The sequence below is a fragment of the Indicator indicator genome, unplaced genomic scaffold (genome assembly GCF_027791375.1).
Source record: "Indicator indicator isolate 239-I01 unplaced genomic scaffold, UM_Iind_1.1 iindUn_scaffold_60, whole genome shotgun sequence".
In the NCBI taxonomy this organism is placed as follows: Eukaryota; Metazoa; Chordata; class Aves; order Piciformes; family Indicatoridae; genus Indicator; species Indicator indicator.
Genome location: NW_026539191.1, coordinates 310665 through 331069, shown reverse-complemented (window position 1 = coordinate 331069; position 20405 = coordinate 310665). Strand labels below are relative to the sequence as shown.

General features: G+C 38.5%; 1 protein-coding gene across 2 annotated transcripts in view; it reads right to left on the bottom strand.

Moving 5' to 3' along the window:
- Positions 1-2084: 2084 nt before the first annotated feature.
- The window catches only part of FOXN3 (forkhead box N3), a 121173-nt gene continuing 102852 nt past the window's right edge, over positions 2085-20405 (bottom strand). For both annotated transcript variants that reach the window (XM_054398494.1, XM_054398495.1), the window contains 2 exons: positions 12778-12886; positions 2085-2634 (listed from right to left, as the gene is read on the bottom strand). In XM_054398494.1, the coding sequence (XP_054254469.1) occupies positions 2085-2634; positions 12778-12886 (659 nt within the window). The remainder of the gene's footprint in view (positions 2635-12777; positions 12887-20405) is intronic.

Here is a 20405-nt window from a genome sequence, read left to right as displayed (position 1 = left end):
TTTAAGAAGTGGACTGTTCTGTTCTATGTTTGGTTCCTGGGATTTTCTTTTTGCCTCTAGGATACTCTAAGTGTAGAATTTTTCATGCCAAGTTCACAAATCAAGGTGAGAGAGACTGTCTTACTTATTTCACAGCTTCCCTCTGCTGCCAGGATCTCCTATCTAATAGTGGTCATTACCAGGAGAGCAGCACTGTACCTGAATTGCTCTCTCTGTAACACTGTTTTGTTCCTCTGGACACCTCGGTAAGGCTCTTTACTAACTTCATTTTCTCATGGCAAATTAGCAAAGCTATTTTCTTGTCTACTTATTCCTGAATCAAATCAGATAATTTACCTCAATTAACCTCCCATTATTCTCTTGATTCTGTCATACACACTCACTACTAAATTTGCCCTCAGATTATTGCGTCATGTTACACATGTACAGACGAAGGACACACTTTTACTTTTTTTTTTTCTTCTTTCTTAAAACAGAAGTAGGGAGAGGGGGGCTGAATGTGCAGACAAGGCAGTATAATTCAACCATCCAAGCCCTACCAGAGCATGAAGATTTTATTTTTTAATATTGCAGAGTAAGTTCCCCAACAGTCAGTGTTTGTCCCTGAAGAAGGTTAAACCTTAAACACCTGCTTCAAAAAAACCTCAACAGCAACAAAAAAGAATAAAAATAAAAACAAAAAAAAACCCAAAACAAACAAAACATAAAACCCCCCAAAACCGCTAAGCCTAAGGGCTTAAAAATTAGAGGCATAGCCTTTTTCTCTTTTTCTATATTTATATGAAAATAATTCATGCTTCATGCTAAATACATTATTTACCTTACAAGAACTTTGTAATCTTTGAATTAAAAAAATTGCTTGCTCTTTGTATTCACCCCCTCCCAAAAGGAATCCATGCAATGCAGATCAAATTTCTTCTGCTGGCTATGCTGGTTGAATCTGAGTATCTCTTGTCATTTTTGCACAGATGAATCCTGACTGATGGCAACTGCACTCTCATTTCTGAGGGCAGCACAAGAGCTCTTTTGTTGAACTTCTGAATTTTACTGTTCACCAATATGCTTTCATTTTTATATTTATTACTAACGGCAGGTTTTGTAGCTTTGTTTTCCCAATTAGCTCAAGAATCTGATCCACAGAAAAAGATTCTGATGAATTTCCTTCTTTAATATCTACTGTAATTTCTTACACTTGATTGCTTTTCACTTAGGCAGTTTAGAAGACATTGCTTGTTTTTCCCTATTATTATTTTTTGCACGCAGTGTCAATCTTTGGGTTTATGGCTTTTTGAACATTGTTTTAATCTGATGTAGAAGACAGAATTCAATGATTAACGATGCTACTAACAGTGACTCCCCTCCCATTTCTTGTTATTTCACCAAAACCCATTGCATACATAGTTCAAATTTCCTCAAACTTTAAGTTATCAGTCTTCACATTACAAGCCACATAGCGTATGTGAAGCACTGAAAGTGCATTACTGTTTGCACAGTTGCCACCAGTGGCTCTCCAAAGACTTTTATGGCACAAAGTATCCAAGTGCCACTAGATCTTGGTTTGGTGTTGAGAAGTACATGCCTCCTCTTTCCCCCAAACCTCTTTTATTCACATTCACTTCTAACCCAACCATAAATACAATTTCTTAAGGGCCAGGCCTGAACGACTACCCAATTCTGCACAGCTCTTCTAGTAAAAGAGAGATTTCAAAGTGCCAAATTTTAGTCCCAAACATTATTGTTGATGTCACTGTGTATTCAACCATGCATTTTTGACAAGCTGGAGAAAGCAATGGCGATTTTTTTTTTTCTGTTAGCTTTTTGTCTTCAGGTAATGAAAAGCTTTTGTAAATTAGCTGAATGTCAGTATGAGTTCTATGGCTTCAATCTCCTTTAAAAATAAAAATCTTAAGGGTCCAAAAAAAAAAAAAAAAGAAAAAAAAGTAACAAAAAAAAAGAAACAAAAGAAAATCAAATAGAAAGAAAACCAAAAAAGGAATAAGTTGCTGATATTGCCACAAATCATTAGAATTCACCTGACGTGCTGAAACAAAACTTTTTAAGTTCAAACAAATCATTGATTTGTTCTAATTTTTTGTGGTTTCCTTTTGCTCTTTCTGCCCCTTTGCCGTCCGATTGGTGATGTTATTCAAACAGGATCGAATTCCTGCTAAATGCAGGAGAGATCCTGCTGCTTCTTTCATCTCCTCATCATCACTCTCAGGGGGCTTTTCTGTACGTCTCTTTTTAAGAGGCAGTGTGTCACTTGGTACTTTTTTCGCCTTCATTAAATGTTGCCTTTTCTTATGCTGGGATGCGTACCCACTGTCAGCTAAAGAATCCTTGGTCTCCTTCCGATTTTGCCTTTTGTCCTCCTCCTCTGTTTCACTATGGCTCTCGTGGCTCTGGAAGCTAACTTCACTTCCTTCACTGCTGTCTTGGCTACCTTTAGTTGCAAATTCATACTGGTCGTCAGCAGATGAAGAGGAAATGGAGTCGCTAGCAGGTGATGTGCTCCTGTGGTTGGAAGATTTGGCACTGCTATAGTTGTGATCCTCCTTTGGGTCACCACTAACAACTGGAGAGCCACAGCACTGCTCACTTTCTGTCCGCATCCGGCAGTTTGTTACTCCATTCCTATAAAAACAAACCAGATCAGTCTTAGAAGCCATAGAGATGTGATCCTACTTCACTGCAAAAGCCAACTAACAGACAATCTAAAATTAGGACTATCAATGTAATGTCCATGCAAGCTGTTTCCAAAGATTGACAATGTTTGAGGATTGGACCCCATGTGTAAAACAAGCCAAAAGACAAGTAATGGCACAAGAGACAAGAGCAAGTAGGGGATGGTTATAAATCAATGATGTCTGAACAGTCTTGATTTACGTTTGAAATACCTTGCAAAAAAAGTTAGAAAGAAAAAAACACACATTTTTGTTCTACTGGTTAGTACTCTGATAAAGTTGCCTAAATATCCTCTCCCCATTTCACAGAATCAATAAGGTTGGAAAAGACCTCACCTGTCACCCAAGACCTCATGACTACTAAACCATGTCACCAAGTGTCATGTCCAGTCCCCTCTTGAACACCTCCAGGGATGGAGACTCCACCACCTCCCTGGCCAGCACATTCCAACGGTTAACAACTCTCTCCGTGAAGAACTTTCTCCTCCATGTAAAATGATACTCTGGAAAATGTGGGTAAGAGACACTAGCTTTTTGGAGTAGTTCTTTGCCTCCTTTCAATGACTCTTCTCCAGCCCTAGTCGTCTAAGGGTAGGGGATGTTTCACCTCGAAATAGCACAACTTCCATTTAAGGACTCACAGAGAATCATGGAATCAATAAGGTTGGAAAAGACCTCAAGGATCATCAAAGTCCAACCTGTCATCCAAGACCTCATGACCACTAAACCATGTCACCAAGTGCCACTTCCAATCCCCTCTTGAACACCTCCAGGGATGGTGACTCCTCCACCTCCCTGGCAGTACATTCCAACGGCTAACAACTCTCTCTGTGAAGAACTTTCTCCTCACCTCGAGCCTAAACCTCCCCTGGCGCAGCTTGAGACTGTGTCCTCTTGTTCTGGTGCTGGTTGCCTGGGAGAAGAGACCAAACCCCTCCTGGCTACAACCTCCCTTCAGGTAGTTGTAGACAGCAATGAGGTCACCCCTGAGCCTGCTCTTCTCCAGGCTAAACAATCCCAGCTCCTTCAGCCTCTCCTTGTAGGCTTTGTGTTCGAGACCTCTCACCAGCCTCATTGCCCTTCTCTGGACATGTTCAAGTATCTCAATGTCCTTCTTAAATAGAGGAGCCCAGAACTGGACACAGTAATCGAGTTGCTCCTTCCAACAGCAGCAGCAACTAAGTATAGACCCCCATGTCGAATATGATTGTGTTCAGTTTTTGAATAACCTTAAAAGCACTACAATCTAAAGCTGCTAGTTGCCAACAAAAGAATACAACATGTTTAAAAACAAAAAGACATCTGGTTTTGCTCTAGAAGTTGTCATTTTCCACTTCAGTTTTACTGCACCTGGTGCTGTGGAACTACTGCAGCACGATGTAGTTACAAAGCAACACTGTTCCTTCCTGCACTGGAAAGTATTAGAGCATTGCCAACTGACTTTACAACACAGAACACAAAGCTTGCAAATCTGTTGAAGAAGGGACTGACTCTGTGTAGTGCTTAATTCCTGCTGAAAAAAAAGGACACTATGCTCATCACTGAGTAAAGATATCGTCATAGTCACCTGCCAGTCCACCAGCCTTGAACCCCTATATCAGTTAAAAAAAAAATCTTCCAAGCAAGACTGTTTCAACTATCACACAATAAACTACTTTAAAATCTACCTTTGCCATCTTCAGGCTACCACTAGGGTGCTTTTGCACTCGCACAGTGCAATATTAGATTAAAGGTTTTTCTTAAACGCATGCACTGAGCACAGGTATTTCTTAAGTGGAATGGCACAGTGGCAAGTCCGGAGTATTACTGCTCTTCTACTCAAAAAACAGAGAAGTGTTTTAGGTTCCAGGGAATGGCCCTCATGCCTGGTTTCTTTATAGAAACAGTAGAGCATTATCCATTTCTGAAAGAAAAGCCTGAAAGATGGAAAATATAAGAATGGTATACCATTCCACAGTTCCTATTCATCTAAATGCTCTTGCTGGAATAAGAAACAGGCTTTTGTGAACCAGTGACAAGACAATGGTTAGAAGGCAGCAAATTAATCAGTCATTCCAAACATTTTTATTTACAGTATTTTCAAAGATATGTATGTAATAGAAGGCCCAGCTATTAGCAAATAAAGCCTCCTGTCAACAAAATTATTTTCCCCTAGATTTTCGAGTAGCTTTATGATCCATAAATTATATACAGAACCCAAAAGGAATATACAAAGCTTCTTCAATTATTAATAACTAAATGCAATGTCATTCATGATTGTGCAGCAAGTCAGCTGCATTTACTCTTGTGATGGCTTGACACTGCAGGGGTTGCCATTACAGGATGCCAAATGCTTAAAAGAAGAAATCATCCATACTAAACTAGTTGTAAGGTGAATTTATAACCAACTCCTTAAGATCAGTCATTACAAGGAGGCATGTGATGCATTTTAAGTGACAGATTCTTCATTTTTAGGGTAAATTTACATTTAAAGATGCTAAAATTATCATAAATTAGCATAAAATTAAAGTTATTTGATTTTACTAGACAGCTAATAGTCATAGCACTGTGGCTCAAGAAAAATCACATGCTACTAATTTTCCATTAAGAAATAGGAATAAATTCTCACTCCAAGGAAATAAACGCTGGACAGAATTGATGGGAACTCAAATGAGATTCCTATTGACTAGGTTATTAGTGAACAAAACTTCTAATGCACAGGGTTTAAATCAAGATGCCCATTTTCATGTTTATTAGAGATACTCCTATTTTTTAGTTTGTACTAAGACTGTTAATAAAATGGAGAGCTACAGTTCCACGGAGCAGAGCAACCATATGCCAAAAAGACATCCCTGATTTGCCCCACTCTTGAGTCTCTCATGTTTGCTTTTCCATGAAGGGGCTATAATTTGGATCCAAAAGCTCTGTTCATGGGACTTTAGATCACAATCCTTTCAAAGAAGTAATGAACAAAGAATGAAACGTAACGCCCAGGGACAAGGTGTACTGTTATAGGGTAAGCATCCCATAGGGAGAAACTGCAAATAGGGATAATGATAAAGAAAAACAGAAGTCCACAGAAAAGTACAAAAAGAAACCACTGGAAAAAAAAAAAAAAGAGGTAAGGAAACACCAGTACACTTCAGAAGAAAGGTATCTATGGTGGAACTGGTCAGGAAATGGGATAGTATTTGCATCTCAGAAAAATACTTGGTTTTCACTTACATTTTGAAAGATTTCCAACCAGTTCTGCTTGGGGACACAAAAAAGGGAAGAGAAATCAGGTCAAGGAGAGAATTATCAAAGGACATCCACAGAAATGAGTTATACAGGCAGAGTGTTTTAGGATATTCTCAAGATCAAAAGTCATGAACCCTGAAAGTAAATTAATCTGATTTTTATTTTGATATGCAATAGCTCAAACATAAGATATAACAAATCACTTGATATTAGGAGATAAATAAGAGTTGAATAAACTAATACTGAACTCATTTGCATTCTGCATGCACTTGTGGGATATTCTAAAGCTTTATATTGTTCTTAAACACTCACATACTTGCTCAGAAATGACTCTCTGATCCACTTAGTTCAATCTAGATCATCAGTGGACAGAGCACTCCTAGCTTTCAGGGGACAACTGAATCTATTTTTGCTCATGGTTCTGATTTGTTACTTAAACTACAGTAGATTTTTAAAACAAGTGCTTGCTCTGGTGTTTGGATGATTTTTCAATTACAGAGGGGAAGAAAAGTTATTTAAGAACTCTGTTCTCATTTAACAGTGAGGGGAAATGTATTTCAAGTAATACCTTAGTTTGGTGGTTGTTTTTTTTTTTTTGTTTGGAACTTTATTTCAAAATTTCTAGAAACCTATTTTCACACACTTTACAGCAGTGGCTTGCCCTTTCAGGAAAGCCCATGTGACAGTCTTCTAGAGAAAATTTACTTTTTGAGTTTGAGTGATCATATCTGCAGTTACACAGCAGTAGCATGCACAGATTCTTCTTGAAATATTTCAATTTGTCTGTAGCACAATGTCACAACCTTCAAGCACTGCAGAGCTAACTAAGCCTGACTCCATTCCCGTTGTTAATGAATGGGAGTTCTGCTACTAACGCTGTCAGGAGTCAGATGGGACTCACAGAAGCTCAAGTCAGTAAGGAAATAACGTCCTTTGCACACTTTAGTGCCTCTGCCTTTCAAAGAAGTCTTCCTCAAGATGTGACAAAAGTAAGTCTGTCATTTCACCAAACACAGATGTATCTTCCTTATATTTCTCTACTAGCTTAAAAAAAAAAAAAAAGATACATCATCACACTCTGTTTGCAAAATTGCAAAAAATCTTGCTGAAAAATACTTACTGTATTCCACACTAGAGACAGGTATATTCCTTTGATGAAAAAAGCAAACCTATGTGGACTTTAAATATCGCCTTACCTATCTCTGATCCTTCTGGATGACAGCTATTGTGTACCTATAGGTGACAGCTTTGGTATATAATTGGAAACATCCAGTTAAAAGATAGAAAGCAGTACAGGTAGGTTGGGTTTATGGATTTTGACAGGTTTCAGGTTTGCTAAAAACCCCCAAAACTAAACCAAACCAACGAACCAAAAAAACCCACAGCACTTTTTTACTATACAGGTAACACCATTTCAAAAGGAAATTCAGGACTTCTAGCTACAGGCAGTTGAACACAAAACCACTTTGTTACTGAAAACCACTATGTACCAGCAGACATGAGGATGAGCAATCGTATGAAAAGGAAGTGGTGCTCACTTGCTTTATGATGAGATTCTGTCAGGTGTTACTGAGTTAAAAGTCAAAACCAAGTTGGTTACATTATTGATAGAAGCTCTTAAAAGGTACTTCACAGCATAATTGTATCCAAAGGACCACAATAAATGTGGGTCATGAACTGCCAGCAGAAAGAGCACCATCAGTAACAATTCAGCCAGTTATTTTTTCATTTAAAGATTCCTTCAGGTCTCAAGGATATCTTACCCTGCTTGTTACAGGTATAAAGGGGAATATAATACAACCAGGATGATTTGAGCTTTGTAAAGCTGATTGTGCCAGTGCTAAGCAAGAAAATTAATAATATACAGTTAAGAATTTATTAAAGGAAGTACCCACCAGTTCCTTTACTTGAGTAAAAACACTAATTTACTGATAATGTAAGCATAATTTAACTCATGCTTTGGAATCTATGCTGCACATGTTACTTATATTTGGTTTATTTAATCACTGCTTGAACAGCTGCTTCAAGGGAGGAAAAAATAAGCAAAAATAAAGCCAGCATGAGATATTAAGTCACCATAATGAAAGCTAGGCCTAAGGAATAATCTAATAATTATCCTATAAAGTGAAAATAACAATAAATAACAACCTTGTATTTTTAACAAATACTACCAAAAGTAATTTAAGTTACTACCTTGGCATAAGCAGCACATAAAGAAGTTTTGCTGAGGTTTTCAACTAGCTAAGATTCTTTCTGAGGAAACAGAAGCCAAAAAAGGCAGTTAAGCAAAACAATCTATGCTATCCTTCATCCTGACATTTCTGATGCATTGACCAAAAAAATGGCAAATCTGGCCAAAGCATCTTTACTAGGACTGGCTCTCCTTATCTCTTCCCAAATCCGAAAGGTTTTACTCAGTTCCTAAGGCTTCCCATGAACTGCAAACTCTTCACCTCTCTTTTTCACCTCCATCTCACATGCATTTCCTGGCTAGTGTTACAGGATGGGGTTTTCACCTGGTCTTCTCATCAGAAAAGGTCACAAAACAGACCATTAGGCCCAGATGGCCAGGACTAACAGCACCGTAGTCTGGCCAAGGAGATGAGGAAGCATAGCCTACACAGTACAAAATGCACTCAAGACCAGAGCTTCATAATCCCTGGATTCCCTAAGAGCCCGTCTGAAGACTGTTCAATGGCCTCTGTAGCACTGAACATTTGGGGCAGAGGAAAAAGAAGGCCTAATACATAAAAATTACCAAGGATATTTTACGAAACATCTTTAGATGAACTGGATCAGCTTAAAAGGCCACACAGCAGGTGAGACTCTCTGTGGAGTGAAATTTCATCAATCTCGCCTCAGTGGATTTGCCCACTTCAGGCAGATGAGGCTTAGGCTCAGTAGGTCTGCTGTACTGCATCAGAACGTGGACACTGACACAAACCGCTCATGCAATAGAGAAATCCAAAGAAACTACAAACATCCTGATAGAAGATGTCTGCTTTCAGTACATCTGAAGATGTACTGAAATCGTATCTCAAACAGCTCTAATATGTCAGCTTCCAAGACTGTGCTCTTTCAAAAAGTTCAGTGTAACTGGCAACATCTTACTCATGTGGAAGGTGATCATACATGATAAAGCTTCTTCAAAGTTAACAGATGCATTGGCCACTTTGGTAGAGACCATGCCTACTGAAGTGGACATGTATGTCCTCCTAATTAAACATTTAAAAGGTATTTTCCAATAGATACACATAGTAAGAGCAAGGGCTCACCTTCAAAGCACAACCAACTCCTTGCTATATATGTAGGGCTCTACTGGCTTTGCTTGCTTCCATTTAATACCTTTGTTAAGTCAGCATTTTATATACATCCAGACTACCACTGCATTTGCTTTTAGATTCTCTCAGGAAACTGTATGGGGATATGGTCTACGAAAAATGTGTATGATGGATCTCATGTTAGAGACATACTACACGCTGTGCAGCTTTGAAGCATTGTTTTCCCCTGCTGTCTTCAGGTGGGCCTTAAACTTGTCAGCCACAACAGGGAAAATATAGATGGTAAACAAGCTAAAAGTGGTATAAATAAAGTAAATAAAAAGCTACTGTCAAAACACATTCAATTATACTCTGCTGTGGAGATTTAACACCAGAGGGTGATTTTCGAAATAAAAATAGTGTGGGATGGCTTTGCCATTTGTAGATTAGCTTGGAACGCAAGGCCTGTTTGTGCAATTTAAGCCAAATGTGCTACAACATAATGATGCTTCCCTCAACTGCTGTTTTTTATTCATGGAAAGTGGTGGATTTCTTGTGTTTGTTAAATGCTTCTCAGTAGGGTTTTATAAAATCCAAACTACTTAATTCAATTGCACTTTATATATAAAAAATAATTACATGTAAGTACATGGGAACAGCAACACGGCAATACATTGTGCAGCAACAAAATGTACCAATACATTCAATCACACTCTTAAAAGAACAATAGCACAATAAACTTTCCAACTGATGGAGCTAACACATCAGAAATCACAGATTTCATCATCTTAGCCCACTTTTATGGTTTTGGCCTCCTTTCTCAGTAACAGGTTAGTCAAAACACTCCACTAAATTACAACTGCATATATAAACCCAGGCCAAGCTTTCTGTTACTCTGTTTTGACAACAATGGCACAACATGACAACACACTGCAAGTTACTCGTGTGCAGTTTGGGGGGCAACAAAACCAAAGACCATTAAAATATTTAGAAAATAAACATAAAATTAAATAGACAGCTCAGATATCAAAGAAGTGCCAAAAGAAGACCAGCACCTTGCAGAAGAACCTGCATCTCATTCCTCTATATAGTAACTAAAGAAAGCCAGTTAAGAGGTTTTATTTATTATGCAAGCATCCACTACCACAAAACCTCAAAATACAGGCCTCTTATGTGAATGATGAAACCCACCCTTTTAGTGGGCTTAGGCCTTTCATTTTGAGCACCTAACGAACCTTTCCCAAGAAAATACACATTTGAGTAAAAACTCTTGTAAAGAGGCTGCCTGGCTTCTCAATGTATAGGCAGAGGCACCTAATTTCTGCAAATAACTTTTAATAGGAGACTGCACCATCTCGTGTAGCTGCCCAGCAGACCTCTCTGCTGGTGAAAGCTGGAAGGGGAAATCAAACTTCCTGCACCTGAACCAGCCCCGCCAGCCTGACTGGAGTATCTCCCTCTATGCAGGAATGACAGGTCTGTGTGAGCAGTACTCCTACTCTTAACAGCAACAGAAGGTGGCTGCAAAGATGCTGTGGTAAATTCCCCCTGCTGCACATGATAAGCAGAAGTTACAAGATGCCATGGAAGCTCAACATGACAGGCCCTACTTAGTCCTGTATCTGAGAAAGGAGTAAGCATCTAGAGACAGGCTGTCATTTCTACAGTAACTGATAACAGAAGAATCCAGTTTTGAGAGGATCAGATGATCCAAGAGGGATCATGCATCCAGACTGACCTTCCCAATTAGAAATTCTGAATCTTATTCTCAATGAGAGAAACAAGACAAAATTGCCTGCTGACCTGGTTCTATTGCAGAGTCCCCTAACTTCTCAAAAGCTTTCAAAGCCCCTTCTGCGCCCCTGCTGCCCTTTCTTCAATAATTATAAGGAGAACCTTTAAATATGAGGAGGCTTCATGCAGACCAGGAATATATTCATAGCAGCCATTTCCTTTCCTGCCTTAGGCAGTATTAGAGAAAAAAAAGAATTAGAAATGTCTGCATTAGCTAATTACGAATGCTTTTCTCTGAGACACAGCAAAAAGAACGTAAGCAAGGGATGGCTAAAATCCCTAATTTCCCAATTCTATAATAGCAGGTAGCTTGTAAAGACCCTATTCTTCCTGCTGGAAAAAGTAATGAGTAGTAGTCCTTGGAAAATATGTGAAATTTAACTATATACAGCCTTATAGCACAGCAATTTTGAAGAAGTTGTTTTCAAGTAGCCTGCAAAGAAAACCAGTTCTCAACCCTGATTATGAAAAACTGTCTGAGCATTAAATGCAGATAAACTCAAGAAAGAATATTCAAGACTACTATGTCCTTCCATGTAGCTTGGACACCTCATTAAAATTATGTATAATTAATGATCCAGTAGCCCCACAATTCTGTAATTCCCACTGGAGCAAAATCTAAGTCCTGGCTAAAGCCAGTGGCAAACTGAAAACAGCTGACTTTCAGTGCTAGCAAGACCAGACCGTAGTAAAGAAAGATGCAGAGGAACTCTGCAGACTTTCAGAGGATGATCCTTGGGGTTGCGTCCCTTCAGTGTAGCAAATATGAAAACCATCTGAAAGAGCTGCCCAAAAAATAACAGATTTTACTGCAATTAGTGTCTTCCTCTCCATGCATTTTAAGCATCAAGAGTGCACGAATGTCATAGGTTCTCTCTTTCTCTTGAAATACTGCACTCAAAGAGTTAGACACTGATTCTAAAAGGGATAAAAAATAAAGAGCAATTGGGGAAAAAAAAATCCCAAGTAAATAGTAGCAGAGTAAGTAGCTGTAAGATACTTTATTTCACTACCTTGCAGCCATTTACTGAGATCCGAGGGTGCAACTGGAAGAGCTCAGTAAAGTCAGATCAGTGCCGATTATGAAACCCCACCCGGAACACCCAACTACCTGGGCTGAAATGACTTTTGCAAATACTGAAAGTTCTGAAAGAGAAGAGCACTGGCAGCACGCTTAACTAAACTAAACTATTGGACTGATGGAAAATGGAGCTACACCAGAGGCAAACTGTTCTTCCCCCAATAAACCATCACTGCTTTAAATACAGCAAACCACCAAACCACAGTTCTTAGTGCCATCACTAGATGTCTCTTACTGCCCTGCTTTCTGAAAAACCTGAATATCTTCAAACAACATTTTACCCTTGAATATTTTTGTATAACCTTGAAATAGAACCTGTAGTGAAAGAAATTACCTCAGAAAGACCTAAATTAATAACAAAGTAACAATTTTACGTTTAGATATCTTTCAGAATTTATTTTAACATGTTGATATTGTCACTGGTGTTTAACATAGGAAATGGTTTTCTGGAAAGCGAGGGAGCATGAAAAAGCATTTGCACTTAGGAAAAAAGGTCACTGAAGTCGGTTCTCACTATAACCTGCTTTTTATGAATCAGTGTGCAGCAGACAGACATGCCATGACTGTCCTGCAAATAACGACAACCCAAGAATTTTAGGTGGCAGGATTTTATTCAATTTAGAACTGCAGAAGTATTAGCAAGCAGTAAAGATCTGCTGACCAGAGCTTACATATACTTTTACATTCTCTGTAAAATACTGATTTATTTCACAAAGGTGCCACAATGAGCCACCCTTACCTTACAGCAACAGCCATGCTTCCTATAGGGTTGATTGGCAATGGCCTGGCTCCAGGAAATATTCCTCTACTCAGAACTCGAGCTCCATTTTGTATCACTCCTGCAGGAACTAAAAAAGATGAAAAAAAAAAAAGAGAAAAAAGAGAACATTTTTCCTTTTCTGAAAAGTTAGAAAAATGAAGGAGCAAAATGTGGAACTGAAGCTGTTCAGTGAATTTAGAGAGGCTTTTGTAGCATACTGCTTACCATGAACATTGCAGCCTCACCTCTTATGGATGCCATGCTATTTCCAATGCTATTTTCATGGCAAAAATTTAACAGCAACCAATGATAACATGGCTTGTGGAAGCCACTGCCTGACCTAGGTTGCTGCAGACCATTCTTTGTACAAGCAAATCACTTTTGTAACCACTGTTCTGCTGGGAATGCATGTGCTTAAGAGCCAAGCTACAAGCATTGACATAACAATGTCATCTACAGTAAGAAACGACAACTCTTTACAGGTGAACAGAATACAAGCACTGCACACCAAAAACATTGGTTTAGCCTTTTATCATCCAGTGTACTTCCTAAGCAGCAATTTCTTGACCTCTGTATCCTGCAAAATAAAACATTAACGACAAATATGGATTTACTAGTAAGGGAAAGAAGCTAAAAAGGCTTTGGCTCCATACCACTAATTAGCACAGCTCTATTGCCAGTGATGACCTCTGTCACCCAGACTGATAGCAGTCATGCTTCTCCAGCACACAGCTGAGTCACAGCCAAGTCTTCCCTGTCCAATGTGGAGTGCTGATGCCACTGACACTGAACTGCACAGGTAGTGGCGACTAGAGATGAGAGATTTCACTGAGGCCTTTCAGCTGGGCTGTATATCAAACCCTGCAGCTCTGGACAGCAAGATTTTAACCTACACCCAAATGCTTATTTTCTATTCAGGCATATTACTGTACGCTGCTCAGCCTAGGGCAACCAGCTGAAGGAGTAGCAGAGGAAGCACTACTAAGGCACCACCAAAGAAGTCTGTCCTTAACAGTTCTTTAGCATTTTCCTCCTCCACTGTGGGGTGCAGGACTACTGAAGGCATTTCTTATCCTAGGCACTTACAACTTAAAACTTATGTTTACACAGCTATTCCATCCCCTCAGTTTGGAACAATAACCTCCAATAGCCTCCACCTGAACTTGCTTTTTTAATGTCCACAGCTAGTCAATGCACTCTCTTTTTCTTTATGTCATCATTCATACTGTAACTTCTCCTGATGAGGAATGTCCAAACCCAGAATGGTCATCATTACTCTGGATGTATTATTTTTAAACATACAGCTATTATACCTCAGAGAAATTTAAACCACATCACTTTGCATACACCTACAGATTTTTATGTTTAAACAAATTACAGGAAAACTAAAAAAACCCTTCAGCCTAAGAAACAACATACCTTTACATGCCCAGATGCTCACACCCAGAAATGTTAGTGTATTCTAAGGCAGAGAAATAGAGACTCAGAACTACATTATTTCTAAACTGCTGAAGGTACATTTCAACTTCCTATCAACACCAAGCTAGATTCACACCTCCCTTCCTGCTATCCTGATGCTCACCTTGCATTACTCCAGACCACACAGATTAGTGTTGAGAAAATAATATTTTTTCCTACTGACGATAGCACATCGCCCCCCTAATCAAATCCTGCCACTGCATTATACCCACTTTTGCTTTTGGGCCCCTCTAAAGAACAAGTCACTTCACTTAAGTGTTCAAGTACAGGCTCAAATGGCTAAAATTACAACAACTAGAGATAGCTTTCAATGACCAAAATAATTCAAAAATATTTTTTCTTCTATTTATACATCACTACACTGTCTATTTTCCCCCCAGCACTAGATTACAGGAAATCAATCAATGTCTTACTATATTTGTTTCATCAGCATGACCTTTACTTGCCCAAATTCCAGCTGTCTGCTCAAAGTTATGGCTAACCTAAACGCACAGATAAAAGGTGAATTCAAAGCAGTAGATACACCTGCTAAGTATCAAAAGATTGACAAAAAGACAATTTCCAGTGGGAATGGTTTTTCCAACAGGCTTTCAAGAGGGACACTTTGTACTGCAATGCAAAGTACAGTTTCTCCACATTAACAAAGTTGTGTTAAAAGAAATGAACTAGTTTCTACCAAGAAATATCTGTGAATTTTCTCTTTACTCTGACAAAACCAGTTTTACATTGAAATTAAACACATATGCATACACACAGAACCACATCAGTTAGCTACGGATGTTGTATAAATACACACAGATGTAAACCTACAAAGTAAGCACACTTAAAGTTCTGTTGCAGATGAAGAGCAACAGGCTCCTTGATGCCCAGACTCTTCCTACTATGGTTACCTCATTATCCTAGTTTGTTGGTAGTTAGCTGATGCCTACCTTATCCCTCCTCCTTTCCTCCTCTCTCTTTCTTCCTTATGGACAACTCTCACTGCTTCTTTAAAAGATATTCTCTTCACTTCCTCATTAACTTCTCTAAAAAGAGTATCTCATATCTTTCCTTCTTTACCTTCCCCAAGTTTCCTATATATATGTAAAATACACTGCAAAGTGTTGTAGCTTAGAATTCTGTATGTTGGCATCCTCACTGGAACACACCCTTCATCTTCCTTGATGACCTTTTGCAGGTTTGCAAGTCATGGCATGCTATTCAGGAACATGCTGTTGTTCCTTCCACCCCACCATTAAAAAATAAAAAAGAAAAAAAGAGAAGAAGAAAATAAGTCAGCTGTCCTCTTAAAATGTCCCGAAGGATACAACTTGGGATCTACTGCCTATGAAATTCACTTCATTTATGTCTGGACTCCTCATGCCAGAGGAGACCTTAACTATGATTCTATGATTTTCTGTGAAGTACACCACAGCTCTGTACATTGAAATCACCATTCAGAATTCAGTAACTGTTTCAGCTTGAAGCAGCAGTATAACTGCTAATGATTTTTATTGTTTCCCTAAACTCTGAATTATGATGCAGTAGTACCACTACACATCACTAGTTAAGTTATGCAGACAGACAAACAGAAAGGTTGTATGCAAGGGACCAACTGAAGGACACTGGATGATGCAGTATATATTCAGTAAATATCTGGAACCATAATGAAAAACACACCAAAACAACCCACCACAACTTGCTTGTTAATTAGCTTCTATAGCATTCTAACCTAAAATGAAAACTGGGATCAAAATCATTCAAAGGTAAAAGGTATTAATTTCTATTTACCCATCTAGCTAAGGCACCATTTTAAGACTGATCCCTACTTAATCCAGATGCGTTGTTCATGCATCTCTACTTGCAGCAATTAAAGCATCAACACTCATCCTTCCCCTACCAAAATGACAGTAATTATTTTTAAAAAGTCTATGTATACAAACTGGTAATACACTTTTCTTGCCTTTGTGCAGGAGGTATGAGGATATTTGCTTATTAACCAAGGAATTACTTTCACATGTTGGTACTTTTGAAGGGTTGTGGATTATTTACTAGAAAATACATGATGCTTTTATTCCAAAGTTATATTTATGCCCTACAAAACCATGCTTTGAGGTGTTTATATTTTAGATTGAAGACTGAAGTTGTGGAGCTAAGGAAATTTACTCTAAGCCCTACCATCAATCAGTGCCAGTGTGGACTAACACCTTAGAGTCCAGATTCTTCCTTTTTTCTAATGCTTCTATAACCAACAGTAGAGGCAGGTTACATGGTTCCCCGCTCCTGGGTGAAAGTGTGAAATATCATTTGCACCTTTTCTATGCAAGTGCCATGTCTGAGAAACTCAGCTCCAGCAAACCGTGCAAAAGGATCTGTGCATCTCTTCCATAAACGTTTCATCTTTTGTAAAATGTTCCAGTGAAATGCAAAGAGTCTGAAACAACAAAATCATTATTCTCCTTTCAGCTTTCATCACTGCTGTACTTTCAAAGAAGCACTGCATCTCATTCTGCTCTCAGGAAGCTTAAACCCAGGAAATAGTCCCTCTGAAGTAATTAAGTCATGTACAGAGAATCTTCTCCTAACCTGGTGCATGAACAGGAAAATTATTTTTTGGATCTTGTACTGCTTGGGTAGAATTTCATAGCTGGAGCAGGATCCACTGGTATTTCAAAAGTGTCAACCAGCTAACAGCAGAGAGCAGCAATGCATCCAATGTCAAAAATCAAGATGGCATCTCTGACATTCTCCAAGAGGGAAAAAAATAAATCTTTTGTATCAAATGTATACATTATGATTTAACAGACAAGAAAGTGAATGTCATGTAGGAGAACATACTATAATCTGAATCTACCAATACACCACATTTAGTTTTAAAAGGATCCAACAGAAGCCCTCAAAAATCCAGTGTTCTTTTGTAGCTTGTACTCAAGCCTCTGGAGGAGCATGGTCTTGCACATACATTAGCTGAGTAGAATAACCCAAACTATGGACTTCTTTCATCACATTCCTCAGCAGATTGCATCCATAATCTCTTACGTCTAAGTGCACAGGCAAGTGAAGCGAATTTCCCCCTTCCATGTGAGCTATCTCATCCAAGACCTCATAACAATCAAAACCATGTTAGACTGGGTCCCTCTGTGAAGATTTGATTGTCTAACATGCAACACAGCAATCTGACAAAATTGAAATGGAAAGAAGGAGGAAATACTTGATGAATACAGTCACCAGGCACACTGACACCCCAACAGCTTACTAAATAAGGAAATCAACTTGCTGGTTAAATGTTGGCATGTGGAAGTTAAACTGTAAGCATTGTGAGTGATCTGCTGAGAATCAAGGAAATTAAAAAGGAAGAGGTAACAAGCATGTTCTTCATGTCATCAGGGAAACAAGCATACACTTCATTAAACTGTCTAGCTCAAGGTAGCCAATATTTAGACTGAGAAAGGTTGAACAGTATTTACTGAAAATGAACTTTAAAAACTGGAATGTCAGAGCATGAAGGTATTCTGAAGGGACAAACTGGTTCTCTGCCTCTTTTGTCCTCTAGTGGCACATGCATTTATCTCAGGGCTCTTTTTCCTGAGCCATCTCTTGTAGCACAGAAGAAACCACTGCAGACATGAGAACTGAATTTCTGCTATTATCTGTCAGTTTTTTTCTGCCCATTTCTCTTCCAGGACAGTGTTTAACAGAAGACTTTCTCTCAGGCTACAAGAATGGAAAATAGGGAATTGCTAATGATGTATAATTGATGGGACGTTAGAATTTGCCAAAAGCAAATGTTACCTACCAAATGTGTAACTTTATTCACTTCAACTCTCTTATCTCAGGCATAAATTTGATGCCACCTACCTAACTCCTGTTTTACTGCTCAAGGACAGTTTTGCAGCTCTTATATTCCATAGTCTGTAGTCCTAAAACTAGAAATCAAGGATGCATCCAACAAGCCACTTACTCTAAATGAAAATCTGAGTGGGGAGGAGGGAAGTATATCCTGATAATCCTATGACATTCATACCATGTCTAAGGACATTTAATAAAAATAATTCAATCTCCTGAGTTGTTTTTTGTACAAGTAGAAAACCATGGAACAGCAATTCCTCATTTTGATAATACTGGAACTGCTCAATCACAAACTAAACCATGCCGCTAAATCAAAACATGAGGAGTAAGAATAAAGAAGTATCATAGAATCATTTGGTTGGAAAAGACCTTATGATCATCAAGTCCAGTCACAACCTAACATCGCCCTGTACACAACTGTTAGAAACTATTTAAAAATGTAAATTTTCTTTCTGATTCTATTTCCCCACTTTAATTACTGAATACTGAAACACTGAAGTGAAAAAAAAAATCCTCTAAATTAGAAGCTGAGGATGCCATTCTCCCCCAAAATCCCAGTAACTGCTACAGAAAGTTTCAACCCTATGAAAAAGTTATTTTTCCCCCCAATTTTCACTTGATACAGAACTGTCAGCAAAAATAGCTTTAAGAAAATTTTACTGTCAGTGATTTATCATTTTCTAATATAAAAAGTTAGGCTGGAAGCTGCCTAATAAGTGACTTTTCCACAAGCTGTACAAATAGAATATTACCAGGTTTCATATACAATAAAACATGTTCAAGAAAACAGCATGTTCTATTTGATCCTGTTTGGAGTACTAATGTCTGTTATTAAGGCAATTTTGTATTTTTTTTCTTGATTCCTGTAAATACATCTTCCACACATACAATCCCCTTACATTAGCTTAGAAAGCAAATTTCATTGGGGTACAATTTTAGAAGCATAGAGGCAGAGTATTAGTAGCTATCTCTTTAGGGAATAACTTCTCCCATCAAATGTAAAATATATCCTGGCGTTTATATATATATGCTTTGAGACAAAGATTCATAAAGATTTCCAACTAGGGAAATGTTAATCTCATTCTTGGAAAGTCTTTTATTTTTAAGAAGCAGCCAGCGAAACTCCATGCTCACTACTTTCCCAAACATCTTTACCACAGAACTTCAGTCTTCTGTAAGGAACCACCTTCCAGAAAATCAGTGTTGCAAAGTCTCCTGAATGCCACCACTTTCCAGCTAACCTGGGTGAATTGTGGAACCAAAGATGAGTGTTCAGAGCTAACCAGTTTTCTGGTTTCTGCCCAAACCCTTTCTGGAAGCACTGTTTGCTGTATTAAACTTCAGCTTGTGCAATGTGCTTACATTGCTGTTCAACAGGCAAAGCACTACTCATGAATTTGAAGCTATGTATGACATCACTGAGTATGACATCACTGACAGCTTCCTGAAGTAAATCAGGATTGCCAGTATGATCAGCTTGACCACAGCACTGTTTCACTAGCAGTAGCAGCAGTACACTATACACACTCTCTTCTGGCCCTTCCTGAAGAGCTAATGGTTCCAAGTTCAGAATGATCTCACTATTAAGAAGGTATTGCTACTTAAAATGCTTACAGTGACTTGAGGAAGTCCAAACACACTGCAAACCCACGAAAACTAATCTCCATTTTATTAATGGCAAACCCACAATGGTTTGGAAAAACTGCATGAGATGCCCAGGACACGGCATTCTTAAAGAGTCTAGAATGCTACATTGTAGTGACAGCTGGCAACACTAGGAAGAACTGAAGTATTGAAAACCTTTTAATAAAGATGTACAAAACTAACCAAGGAGCTAGTAGCAGTGACTTCTAAATTGAGCTTTATCATTTGTTCACCATCTCTTTTTGCTCTGTCCCCTCTGTAAATCAGATTTGCATCAGGGAATACATGCCCAGAAAACTGATAGAACTTGCCCAAGACGGCCCAGCCCAAACCCAGTTCCCTGCAGGCTGAAACACAGTCTTCAGTGCAAGTCACCTATTTTTGAATTAATATTCATGTACTGGCTACTAATGACATCCAAAGTACTTGTAACTTGTGATAGCTACTACTGAAGATAGCAAGCATTTCAGTTGCTGTTTCTTTCTAAACATAATCAAACCATACAAAACTTGATGAAATAAACAGACTCACCTAAAATAAGGGAAAACAAATTTAAAACTGTGCTCCGTAGCATTGCCTTCCTTAGGATATCAACAGTATCCTTCATGCTTTAGTCTTGGTGCCAGGTGTATTGTCTATTTTGGTAGTCTTGCATA